Consider the following 14,207-nt stretch of genomic DNA (forward strand, 5'->3'; position numbering starts at 1 on the left):
CAGGAATTACATGGTATGCACACAATCTCATGCAAACAAGTCTGGAGAAAGACTATAAATCGCTAAGACTTTGCAGATGTGCTTTGCAGTTCACTATGACATCTGTCACTGTAAATGGTGCAAGATGTGCTTGCTATAAGGCAAAAGATGTGTATGCTACAAGGCAAATGAAGGCTGAAAAATAAACATGCTTCACATAACGAATTGTGCTAGAATTCTGGTGAGCTGTCGCCTTCCAAATGTCCAAGTTACTAAATTCTCCTCGTGGTACTCTTACTGAAGACTGGAAAAAAGGAGAATGCTTTCAAAGAACATAAAAAATAGCTTTCAATTCTCTTTATTGCATTCTTTTTCAAATGTGAGATATATGATGGAACTATATGCTATCAAAAATCGACTCTGCTGGATTTATAATCCATGTAATCCAGACAGAGAGGATTTCAAATTCTCAGTAGAGTGAGAATCTCTTCTGTGACTGCTGTGAAACTATCTTCTCCATTTAATCTGTAGGAAGGAGTTCCTTACAAATATTTTTTGTAAATCTACATGCAGGAAATCCATTCAGACAGTAGTAATTTCATCTCATCGTGAATTATTGATATTATTTATGCAATTTGCACATTAAAACCTGTGATCCTTTAAGAAGCCTTCTGAATTAAACCTTGAAAGCCCATGTATTTCATGCCATCTGTAAAACACTCTTTTGTAGACTGAAGACAGAAAATAATTGATTTTCTGTTGTGCTCTATTACTATCAGATAACTAAATATTAATTTAAAAATCTCAGCTCATTGTGGATGCATTTGTACTTAGTATTTCATACAATCACTGTAATTTCTAAATTTTCCACAAAGAACTGTCTCACAAAGAATGCAGCACTGCAACCCAGTGCAGGGCTTTCTCCCAGTCGGTAAAGCCCTTATTAGAAAGATTTGCAGTAAGTTTTACTAATGGACAAAAGTAATTAATATTACTTCATCTTCTGTGTGTTAGCCTGAAAAGACATGAGAGGGAAAGAAAAATGAAGAGACACCTAAAGCAGGGATTCTTTTGGCTGAGATATAGGCACAAGGAGAAAGAAACTTTTGTTGATACTAGCATTTGACTAATTTGGAAAGGTATCAAAATGTCAGTGTGTGTTGGTTCTTTATTTCCCTGTGTCATTACTGAGGGCTTTAAGCTTTATTGCCTGTTTTGTAAACACAGATTATGGAGCACCATAAATCATAGTGCCCTTTACTGTTTATATCCCTTCAGTAGCCTGAAATTAAAGCAACTAACACTGGTAGAAACTTGCCAGTCACAGAGGTAATACTTATAGTCTCTGTTGTGACTCCATGAACTTATTTTCTGACACAGTGCCATGAAACTTAATTCATAAGATGTCCCTTTGGCAAACCCATGGCCAGAAAGCTCCTGGTTTCTCCAGGATAATGCCATTCTGAGAAAGACAACTTAGGAATCATTGTGAACTGAAGGTAATGAGCAGAGAAGTTGTTTTGGTTTTTATTTGTACCAATCAGGTTCTAGGATATAATGCTAATCAGTAAAGCCATTTTCAGGAACCATTTGGAAATCTCTCAGTGGGTTTGGGAGCAACGTGGTTACCCATTCTCACTTTGAAATGATGGAGATGGGTGGAGAATAAATGATCTCTGTAAACATCACACAGGTTACTTGCTTTTGCCAGCTAACAGCTTCTTCCTATTCCTTCCTCTCCCCCTCAGCGTGCGACCAGCTCGCTCTTGGTGTAGCTGCTCTGTTTGGACCTTCCCACAGCTCCTCTGTCAGTGCAGTGCAGTCCATTTGCAATGCACTTGAAGTCCCACACATTCAGACCCGATGGAAGCACCCTACAGTGGATAACAAAGACGCATTTTATATTAACCTCTATCCAGACTATGCAGCCATCAGCAGAGCAGTTTTGGATCTTGTACTACACTACAAGTGGAAAATAGTCACAGTAGTATATGAAGACAGCACAGGTAAGTAGTACTGGCGCACTGCAGATCATATACTTCTATTAATGTAGATACATGAATAAATTATGTTTGTGTCTGTGATAGTTCAACCTGGCATACTTACAGCAGTTTTTCTCAGAATATAGAAAAAAAAGAAAAGGTCTCTAAGGCTCAGCTTTCATGTAGCTACTATGGCTTTTGGAAAGCTGTTCATCAGACCTTAAGAAGTCACCAGGAGGTATCTCCTGGATTCTGAATAGACAGTCATGTCTTGCTTCCTATTTGTGGAACAAATAATGCAGCTTCAAACTGATACATATTCTAGTGTGGGACTGATTAGGGATTCTCCTTCTCAGTGAAGGTTGATCTTAAAAGAGATGCACCTATAAACCAGAAGTTCAAGCTGCAGCATTTTTAACGTGGAAACTACCTTGTTCCTTGAAACTGTCTCAGAAACAGTCAACCGACTTGTCAGCTGAGTTCTGAAGACTATTCGAAAGTTGCAATTTTTGTAAGTTTCCAGCCTGGGCTCTTAATTCAGAGAAGATCCTTCATTCTTTGTGACAAGAACCTCCCCCTGGGGCACACAGTAGTCATAGTTGTTCAGTGACATACCACAGACTATCAATTATCAGTAACACGTCCCTTTTTATTCACATGGAAAAAAGAGAAAAAAAAAATTTTTTTTTTTTTTTTTTTTTTAAATACACAGAGACTGTGGAAGAGTGTTGATGTTTTAAGGAAATCCAAGCCCCAGTTATATGTATTTACATATATAGGCTTTACTACCCCTGTAGCAGATAACATATAGTATATTGTATATTTTTCTGAGAAATGTATTGGCTGCTCTGGTCACTGAGAGAACTGCGTACCTAAAATGCTCTCAGAAGGAGTCCTGTCCAGCAGCATTGCACACCAAAATTTATTCTAAGCATGACTACAGAGAACATAATGTCTCCTACAGAATAGACTGAGTCATGGATAAAGGGTCCATAATCTAGCTTCACAAGAAACGGTTTGCATGTAAACAAACCATTAAGTGCTTAGGTCTATAGCTCTCTTTTTAAAACATAAGCAGCACTAAGCAAGGCCTGCCAACTGATTGCTTTTTGCAGGACACACAGTTACAGGTAAGGGTGCATTCTAAGCAGCAGAAAATACTTTCTTGGAGACAACATATCTGTAGGGATGAAGAAAATAGAGCCAATTAAATAAGACTTATACTGACAGTTATTCCACTGTAAACTCTCACCACCATCCTTCAACACTATTTTTATGGTAAAGGTGTAGCTGAACCACACATATTTCTGAAAAATCTTGTTGTGCATTAGTGGTCGTTGGTACAAATTAGGCACTTCACTGTCAACCCTACTCTGAGACTTGCATTCCCCTTTCTCTTCCCATTGCCCACAGAAGTATAACACCTTCTATAGCTCTACAGATGTGCAAGTAACATTTAAATTGATCATTTGATAATGGCATAAACCAAACCTGGATGAGCCATGAGCTCAGGCATCTGCCTAAGGCTTTAAAGGGATGCCTATTAAAATCATGTTGTGAAAATATGTCCAAAAGACAGAATTTCAATTAACAAAAAAAGCTCAAACCAAACCCAAATTTAAGGCTAAAAATGTTGTGTTTCTTGAAGCACTGCTGACAGCACAAAAGAAGCACATGTTTCTTCTTGGATCCAAGAGGCAAGTCTCAGTGCTAACATTCTGCTCACCTTGGACTCAGTACACCAGAGGGCTAGAGGTAGAAGAGAAAGAACAAGTGTGGCTGGACTTACTGCAGTGCCTTCTTGAATTTCCATTATGATGGTCTAGCTCAGTAGGATTTCTCCTGGGCTCCTAGCACTGTATGCCAAAATATTCTTATGGATAAACAAGTAGAGGTCTTTTTCAGCCTACTCCATTATCAAACTAGCATTCTAAAACACCAAGTGTTGTGTACATGTTCAGCTATAAAAATGGCTGATATTAAAGAGACTTCATTTGCAGAGATATTTATCAAGTAAATTAATCATCAATCATCTTATTAGCTTGAAGTCAGGAAAGTAAACAGGTCAACTTTGATCAATATAAATAGTCTTTGGATTTTGAGTTAGAGTGACACCATTTAGCTCAAGCTCTTTTCTATTTCTCATTTTTTCTCTATTTCTCATCTCTCATGTTTGACGTTACACTACAAGATGAAAAAATATATGAACCTATTTTTTTTCTTAGAGACAAATTGTATGTGAAAAGTAGCTTCATTCCTAAACAAACAATGAACTTACAGCTGTAACAGTGAACTTCCAATGATCCATACCCAAATTATTTAGGTTGAGATTAGCCTTTAATCCGGGTTAACAGTCTATTTTGAACATTAAGTGTGGGAAATCCTGTTTTCATCCTTCACACGTACAGCACTGCTGCAAGCCTGTGTGCCATCTTGGCCAGCTCCAGCACAGAGGCCACATACTGTGCCAGTTTGCCAAGCTGTAGTTGCCCATGTCCTGTAGTTACAGTTTTCACTGCTGCATGGACACATCCGTCAATGGAAATGCAGTTATGAGTCTGGACTGAGCAATGTTAAAAAAACCCAGTGAGTTAATGTTTCCAAATGATCCATATCACTTGTGCCTACCCTCCTTATCTCAAACTCTATTTACCGTGCTGCCAGTTTTTGTCATCCAAATGTTTTTCAGCCATAACTTTTTTCCAGTCAGTGATTTTGGTGTGCCTGCAGAGATAAGAGCACTACAAATGTCTGAATGGTTTAACACCAGCCTTTGCAGACTCTACTTTTTAATAAGGCTTTCTCACTGACATCTGCTTTTTGAGATCTGGCAAATCATTATTTTATAGACCCACATTTTTCATGAGCAGGTTGTATGATATATGAAGATGAACACCTTCCAGGAGCAAGTGCTTTACATCTAGGAAGCTACCTGTGTAAACAGAACTTGTAACACCAAAGGCATTTGGTGTGACACAGAGAGGTCTTGCCTTGACAGCTTAACATCTCTCTTAATTATAGTCCCAAGTTTTCATTCTTTGGCATTTTACCACCACATCAGCTTTACTCTTAGCTTGTCCAATGTGTACACTGGGCTAAGCCATTCTATGTTTTCTCACATATCTATTCTGATATTGGTGAAACATTAGCACTTTTTTTCCAATCTTCTACAATACATTCAAGCTTCCAATATTTATCACATTTGTTGAGTGTTACCAATCTACTGAGTGGACTCTATAGGACTTTCAATGATAAGTAAATTTTATATAAGCAGGTCCAGAAAACCTGCAACCAATAGTGCTGAAAGTGACATTTGGAATAAGAAGTAATTACTCATCCTGCTTCTTATCAAATATGTTAAATGGTACCAAATGCATCATGCTAAACAACTTTACTGTCTGCTCCAAAGGGGCCTACAGCAGTTATAAAGCTTGCATTTTGTTCCTAAAATACATTTGCAAAATTCCTTCATGTTTCTTGAATTGCACTGATCAGATTTTTACCCTCTTCTCTTGTCTCTTAGACCAGTATAAATAAGAATAGTAAAGCACACTACAGCTGATTTTTATTCCTAATTGTTGTCCTTACTGTGCCATTGAAAGATGGAATTTCAGTCAAAGTCATCTTTCTTGGTAGTAAATTATTATCTTTTGACTATAGAATAAATATTTATTTAAACATCTCATAGTTTTCTCTTTCTGAAATTCTCATCCCACTCATTAATGCTTATGGATTTCCAACGCTAGGGAAAAGTAAGACTCCTAAGCAAATGTAGTTATTTTTCAGGTTGAGACTATGCTTCTTTTTTATCATGTTAAGCATAATCCATGTTATGTTCAGAGTCCCCAGGCCATAATCAAATTTATTCTGATTATTAATTCCTCTTTGTTTTTGATCAAGGTGTTAAAAAAGTTAGCTTATATTAAGTGCAATGCCTTTGTGTAAAGGAAAAAAATGTCTCCTGAAGTTTAAAGATGATCTAATGAAGCCTTGTAATAGACTGCACGATACATCAAGCATGCATATCCCAAATTTAGGTACCATAAATTGTGGTTTATCTGTCCACATGCTAGAACTGGGTAGACATAACTGTTCTCTGGTTTAATTTAGTGGTTTGTAATAGATCCCTTCCAATATCCCACCTTTGCAATTTGCTATTTGTCACATTGATCTGTAATAGACACATGACTTTGTCTCTGTTATCAACAACTCAAACAAAATGAGTAAAAGTAGGTTTGACTCTGCTTTTGATCTATCTTCCCTGAATTCAATAATTTTAACCTACCATGTGCTGACAAGGGCAACTACATCAAATTCCTCATCTTCTGTAAGAATCCCTGACTTTCCCCACTTGTTAACCTGCTCTTCCAGCCTTTGTTTAAGGCTCAGGGGAACCAAATCTTTTCATCAAATCAGTTCAATTAGTTTGCACAGAGCAGAATTTGAGTTCTTACTGAATTTGCTTTCTTTGAACCTGCTTTTACAAGGGACATCTATCTTTGCTAACCTTAATACAGTTTTCTAATAAAAAGGAGTACTTTCTCCCAAAGCAGTAAAAGCATTTCTTCAATTTTAAGTCTTGCTGAATTAACTATACATATTTTAATTAAAAAAAAAAAAGGACAGAAATGGGGAGGTGAACACTTTCTACCAATGCACACTACCATGCTTACTGCCAACATGTGTGATTATTTGCCTGTTGCAACACTGTGTTTGTTAGCCATGTTTGAACCCCGAAATACATCACACATAACTTGCACTCGTTCTAGACATCATGAAGTGATATTAAATACTCAGAGAGTCACATATTTTAATATTTTACTTGTGTCAGAGCAAACCATTTTTCCAACCCCAAAGCTTACTGAATCCATCAGTATTAGAGACCATAAGGTGATTTCTCAACAATACAGAAAATTCCCATCTCTCTTTCTGAAGGAAAAGGAGAAATTGTTTATATGTCTGGGTAAAAGGCAGCAGAATACAGTCCGTAGGCTAAGAAAGTTAGTGAAACAAGTCTGGTTTCCATCCTCGTAGATCTTGTTTTATAACCCTAAATTGAGTCTTTCCTCTCAGTAGGCCTGGCTAATGCTCTCTCCAGACTCTTCACAGTTCACACTCAGCCACTGCGGCTTCCACCTGGCTGGACTCTTTCCTATCCAAGTTCCTGCTCCAGCTCAGTCCTGTGTTGCTGTTCAGGTCACATCACCCACTCTGCAGAGAGGGAGTTGATGACCAGGATTTGTCACTTTTGAGTCCTTCCCAGCTTGGCCACTACTTCTTTCCCAACCTGATGGGCAGTCCATGATGACTCCTGCCTGTTACAGGCTGAGTTCCAGATGGTCTCACCAAGCGAGAGAAAAGTGACTGCCCTAAGCGCTGTACTTGCTCAGGCCTTCCCCACTCCCCCCAGGAGTCAGACTTGGTGGTATCATGTCCAAGGGTTTGGAGGTGTTGAGGAGGAGGAAGAGGAAGGAGAGTATTGATGGTTATTCCCTTGTTCTATTAATTATGCTGGAAGTCAGTTGATTCAACCTTTTGTTTGGTCCTCTGTAAAAATAACTGCAGTTCTTTTCACTGCTTCTTTGATTTCTTCAGTACACTGTAGCTAGGCTTTGCCTTCACTTCATGTGGCAGTAGGAAGTGATGGGAAGTACAAGGTCCAAGTCTTATGTGGCTAAAGTAGATATTTTAAGGCACACATCATTTTCCTTCCCAAAAAAAGGAGATGGAGATGGGTGGGTAAATCCTTTTCTTCTGCTCTTCATCATACTTGCACTTAAGTGCTTTTTCTTGCTGGAAAGAGAAACAACAATACTCAGTCTGAGGCTGTGGATAAGATGCAAGATTACATGCGTGCTGGACTCTTCCTCCTAAATCCAGTTTTCTGTCTTAGAGTCACCTTTTGTTCCAATGGCCAAGTCACTGTGGTCAAGGGCTGAACACTTGAGCGCAAGGTGCAACCAAGCTACAGCCTTACAGTCAGATTACATAAACTCCCCTACTTGTTAGTCAGCATTGGAAGCATGTGCCCCATTCTTATAATAATGAGCTCAAATTGTTTCATATTTACACAGGCTGGCTTCCAGCCAGGCTCTGATCTCACAGCGTGTGCAGTAATTTACATTTGAATACTCTTGATGCTTAATATTCTATATTGATTGTTGATACTTGAAAACCTGCAAAGAACAGACCCAGCATTGCAGGCGGAGGGAAAGATTAATTTTTTCAAAAGACATTGCCAGTACTTGAGTGAAAGCCAACAGCCCCTAACATAGCAATCACTTGCTAACCTCAGAAGAAATAGCAATGCTTCATCTTGCCTTATATATGCCATTGGACCATTCAACCAAGGACATTCATGTACAAGACAAATATATACCCATTCCCGGCAGGAGAGTAATGAGTTTTTTCATACTGATAATTTTTTTGATTTTTGTTCAAGAAGTGCTTCTCACCCATATTCTCTCTCTCTCTTTATGCACATTTTTAAGGCAGCTTTTTTACTTTCACTCAGCAGGAGATCACAAGTTTCTTGTGGGTAAATTACATTCATGGATAATGAGAAAGAGACTGTAATCACACACCTCAAAGAACTCTTAACTGTCTTACTTAGGTTTTGGAGTCAGTACAAATTACATAGGAGTGCTGAATTAGCTAGTAGAATTGCACTGTGTTTAAATACTTGGACAAATCTTCAACTGGTTTACCTCCACTGACTTCAAATAAGCCATGTAGATTTTGTACCAGCCGAAGACATAGTCTTAGAAATCATGTTCTTGTGCTTACAAGTGTAGAGCTGGATCTCAAAATATTTCTGTTCTTTATAAGATCTCAAACTTGCCAAGAGACCTTATGCAAGCCACTACGCCTTCAGGCATTTTTTCTCCAAACTGATGATGAGAAAAATTTAAGGGTCCTGCTTTGAGGTCTTGAAATGTATGCTGAAATGAGGACAATGAGAGCCATATGTGTGGCTGTTAAGAATTATTGGTAAGTGCCACTCAGGCTAACCACTAGCTTCTAAGTGAGCCACAATGGAGGTGATAGCCATTGAATATTTTTCTCCCTCTATCACTCTTCATCTGCTTCTGCTTGACATTAGGTAGGAAAGTTAATAAGGAGGTTCCTTCAATTCTGTGTGCTTGTTGTTTAATATTGAAATAATAAGTAGCTGCCAGGGAAGAAAGTTCATATACTTTTTGCAATAAATTGTAGTAATATAGCATCAATACAAACACATACTATAGTCAAGCAATTAAATATAATTTTCAGAATATTTAGATGTTGAAGCCAAGTATAACCATGAAAAAGAAAAGCTATAACAATATTAGTTAGGAGACTGGCAAATACGAAGCTAACAACTACTATTTCAGGATATGAAATATGTTGGTACTGATAAGAAACCCTGTTTAAGTGACAATAAACACTCATTGCACAGAATGGTATAATTGCATATAATTTTTCAGGTCTAATTCGCCTGCAAGAGCTCATCAAAGCCCCTTCTAGATACAACATTAAAATCAAAATCCGCCAACTGCCCTCTGGAAATAAAGACGTTAGGCCTTTACTCAAGGAGATGAAGAAGGGCAAGGAGTTCTACGTGATATTTGATTGCTCACATGAAACAGCAGCTGAAATCCTTAAGCAGGTAAGGAGAAGGGCATGAAAAAGCATGACGTTCATTTTGTATCCTGAAAGTTTTCGGCCTCTCTGGTTTTTATTTTCTGGGAAACACTAAAACTAATGCATTTACCAATTAGGACATAGGCTTGTTAATAGCAGGGATAGAAGTTGTTACAGAATGTGCAGCAGCATCTGAGCACTCCACAAGGCCTCAGGGCTTCGCAGAGCCATAAGGACCACCAACAGTATTAATGTCTAAAGAGAAGCCCATAGATACCCTGCAGAAGGAAATATGCATTTCTTTTTAATATTTCAGGTTCTGCTTGACTAGGAAGATGGTTGCATTTATTTTAGCTTATCCTGGTTTAATCAATACAGTTTTTATGTCTTCCCCCACAAAAAAAGAAAGAGCCCATTTTGGAGTGCTTAGGAAGCGGCTCACATTAAGCCATTGCCTCCACAGAGGTTGCACATCAGGTTCAGTGCTGACTACAGTAACAACAGAGCATTAATCCACTGCAGACAAGAGCTTAACTCTGCATTCACTTCCCTGTAACAAAGCAAGATATGGTCTTTTGGCACTACCTCATTATATTTTAAACTCTGGTACAACAAGAAGATGCAACAGATAAAGTATCAGAATAAAATCGTATACCTTAAAACAGGAAGAGAGACTATTATGCAAGCCCTGACCTAAGTGTGAGAGTTGGAGAGCCACACAAGGCAAGGATAAAAAGCACAAGGATGTTAATGTTACCAGGGACACAGAAAGAGTGGTGTAAATTGGAATTTACTTACTATAGGTTTCTAGACAATCCAAGTCTAAAGTACTGGCTCCTGCAATTCATTGACCTATAGACAGCAATACAAGCAAGTAATACATTATGAATGGCATTTCCCTTTTTGCTGCAACTGTAGGTATGAGGGGTTGTTGATTTTACTGTTAGTTGGTCTAATGGGAAACACTGAAGACCATCAGAGTGGTTCCACTAATCCGAATGTACAGATACGGGTTGCTCCATAAAGGTTAAAACCTGTGCTTCCAACCTTGAATGTTTTGCTGAAATATTTAAGTTAAGCAAAGCAGCTTTCTGTATCAAAGTAAGAAAGACAACTTACTGGTTGCATTAGTGTGAGGAACCTGAAACCATCCTCTCCAGACTGGAGAATCTTGGCCCTGTGAATACAGATGTGCAGGATGGTGTCCTAAATCAGATACAACACACCTGAGAACAGCACACAAGTTCCCATGAGCTGGTAGAGTTAGATTTATTGCTGTTAGGAAAGTTGTCCTGTACTAAATTTTAAGGTTTTTTTTCAGTGAAAGCTACATATTTAAGCTACGGCAGGGCCAGATGCCGGCACGATGTTGGTAGTGTGAAGGAAGAGCAAGGGGAGGGTGTGCAATCATGCAGCTGCTGTCTCGTGATGGAAAGCTCGCTGTAGCAAGCAGCATTAATTGAGAAGGTAGGTGGACAGGAATGGTGCTGTCCCCTCACTCTGCTCCCTGTAGGGCTGTCCAAAAGCATTAAAACATGACAGCAGGAACAAGCTGCTCCAAAATGAGATTTGTGGGGGAAGAGTTAAACTGACAACATGAATTTTCAAGGATCTGCAAGAAGAAAGTGCAGATGTCTGGCACACTGCAGGAGGCACAGAGCTTCAGAAATACCAGGCTGAGTATGAAAAAAAAAAAAAAAGAGAAAAATAACCTTAGTGGCAAAAGAAAAAGAGAACGTGCTAAAAGATACACTAAGACAGGGCAAAGTGGCAGAAGGGTTTGTGTGGGAAATGGATCAGGGAGACAGCTGACAGGCTGCAGATACAGATAATGCTCTCCAGTGTCTTAAGAACTCAGAAGAGGATGGTGAATGGCAGTGTGGAAGAAAACAGAAAAATTAAGAGAAGAAGAATTAAGAGGAGTGTGGGTCAGAGCTGTGGGAAAGGAAGCAACCTAAATATAGGCTAGAAAGAAAGGGAAAATGGCTTTTATATGAGATAGTTTTGAGGCTGAATCTAGATGCCTGCAGGAGTAACTCATGTGCTGAAGTTCCTCATTGTCAAAGGCAGCTGTGAAATGGGAAGGTGTGGAGGGCTCTGAATTCACGTGTGACTCATCTAATTGTAGGGTAGCTACATGAAGTACCATGGTTCACATTCTCATCACTGCATACAGAAACCCCTATGTAATTTTACAGTGAATGAAAACAGGATATTAAAGAGAATATTATAGAAATTAGTTTAAGAAAACTCTTCAATGTTAGTAGAAAATATTTTTGACTTTGTAAATTATCTAATAGATATTATGGGAAAAATATGTATCATTGTCAAATTACAGAAGATTTCTAATAAGAGTAGGAATTAGAGACAACAGACACCTAAACCTGACACCCAAACCAGCAATTTCTTGTCTGCCTCCTGTATTGACAGTAATGTAGCTGATGTTTAGTGGCTCATGCAGGAGAAGATAAATAAAGGAAGTGGAGATTTGTAGTGGTATGGGTGGTGGAGGGTATTTTACAGATTAAAACTGCAGCAGGGTCACACAGGCACATACCCACCATTGCTTGTGCTTGTTTGCTGTGTCCTCCTCACCCTCTAAGCCTGCACAGCTTCTGCGTCTGCATTTCCCTCCTTCCAAGCCCTAGGGTGCCCCATCTGCACTAGTGTTGTGGTTTGAACTCGGCCGTAGCCAATCACCATGATCACCATGTGGCCAGTCATTTACCTTCCCCCCCCACCCCCCAGCCCCAGATCAATAGGGGAGGGACAAAAAAAAAAAAAAAAAAAAAAGAAATTCGTAGGTTGAATTAAAAAAATTAGTAATAGTAACAGTAACAACAGTAAGTCCAAACAAGTAATATGTAATATAGTTGCTCACCCACCGGTGACCGGTACACAGCCCAGCCCCAGCAGTGATTGTGACCGCATCAGAAATCTCACCATGTGAACTGGAAAATGGAAACAAGAGAGCACACATCATCTTATATACTGAGCATGACGTGACATGATATGGAATACTCCGGTGACAGATCTGGGCAGCCCTCCAGCTGTGCTCCCTCTTAGCCCAAGGAAAGTTAACTCTATCCTGGCTGAGACCAGGACAACTAGGATCTGCTCCATCTCCTTTGGACAATCCCCAGCCAAGGTGGGCATCATCCCTCACCTCCTCCAAGCATCTGGGAAAGAGGCAAGAGGCCACGTCTCATCTGTTACAGCTACGTTTCCCTGCTGCGGGGCAGGGAGGTGTACTGCCAGCAGCATTTCTGCTGCCAGCCACCATCCTGCCTCCAACCTGAAGGCACAGGCGGGAAAGAAAAGCTGCTGCCTGTTTTCCAGTGGTGCATGTGCTGCCAGGGCTGGCATCAGCAGCAATGGCTCTGCAAGCAGGGGCTGCTCGCACCAGTGCTTAGGTGGCACCAGCTGTAGCACGGCTTGTTTCCCAGGAAAGAAGGGCAAAGGATGCCTAAAAACTCTTTCTGGGAGCAAAAGGATTAACACATCTGAAATTATGTCCTGAAAGTGTCAGTGTATGGAGCTGGTTTTGGGAGTGTGGTGTTACCTGACCCAGACACGTTTCCAGGCTGTGGGACTAGGGGAGATGACCTCTTCACTTGGCCCCTTCAACCTATTGTTTACAAAACAGCACAAAATACAGATTTATTCTCTTAAATGAGACTATATTTTTCTTATTTATAGCTTCAAATAAAATACTATTGAGCCATGGTTCTTCCTTGTGCACAAGAACAGGTGAATCAATAACTTAATTTAAACAAAATACAAAGCCTGCACACAGCTGAATAAGCTGTTCCCTAAACTCACACATTTCTCCTTTTCTCTGAAATGCTGCAGAGAGCAGACTTTCACAGTCCCCAACCAGCTTAATGAGGCCTGGCCTTCTCATCACCCACATCTGGAAGGAGCAAGAGGAAACTGTGATTATTAATTGCTGCCTTTTCCAACAGTCACTTTGAATTTTCTCTCCATATTTGTTGGTAACCTCATGTGACTGGTGCATGGAAACTAAGGGAGCTTTTTAGCTCTGTGCCTGTACCAGGTAACCACCCCAAACAAGCAGCTCTGCTGCTTAAAGTGACCTGCTCTACAGGGATCAAATTTTTCTGAAATAACTTGAACTGGGAGGTTATGCCAGCAGGGTTTTCAAACAGGATGTATTGCACCTGCAGAGCTGATGGAAAAAGCTGCAGCTGGTCTGACACTCCCATAGTCCAATTGAAAATCTTGGCTGCTGGAGCTTTAAAACTCATGAAGACTGGACAAATCATCTGAGATCTAACAGAGAATTAGATGCTAAAAGCAAGAGCTAAGTACAGTTGTAGCTTCTTAGGGTAAAATTGTGATCTCCAAAGTCCTGCTCAGGATCTGCTCAAACTCTGTAGGAACCTCCCTGTTTGACTTCAGCAGTGCCTGTCCTGCTCTGCTCCGAGGGTGCCTAGCATCTCTGTCCTTTCCAAGCCTAAAAATAGACAACCCTGAAAGAGTGTGAGGAAAATAAGGTGCCTTCCAAACTTGCCAAAGACCAGCAAGACTGAATCCCTTATGCAAGGAAACTGTAAACACTTTTCTTCAGGGAAAAACTTGGTGGTTCCAACATTCACCTGA

General features: G+C 39.7%; 1 protein-coding gene across 4 annotated transcripts in view; it reads left to right on the forward strand.

The window, feature by feature from the left end:
- GRIK1 (glutamate ionotropic receptor kainate type subunit 1) overlaps positions 1–14,207 on the forward strand; it is a 159,743-nt gene that overhangs the window by 82,421 nt on the left and 63,115 nt on the right. For all 4 annotated transcript variants that reach the window (XM_026857964.1, XM_026857956.1, XM_026857972.1 and 1 more), the window contains exons 3-4: positions 1,728–1,985; positions 9,428–9,609. In XM_026857964.1, coding sequence (XP_026713765.1) covers positions 1,728–1,985; positions 9,428–9,609 — 440 coding nt within the window. The remainder of the gene's footprint in view (positions 1–1,727; positions 1,986–9,427; positions 9,610–14,207) is intronic.

The sequence above is a fragment of the Athene cunicularia genome, assembly GCF_003259725.1.
Source record: "Athene cunicularia isolate RWA chromosome 1 unlocalized genomic scaffold, athCun1 chr1_part1, whole genome shotgun sequence".
Taxonomy (NCBI): domain Eukaryota; kingdom Metazoa; phylum Chordata; class Aves; order Strigiformes; family Strigidae; genus Athene; species Athene cunicularia.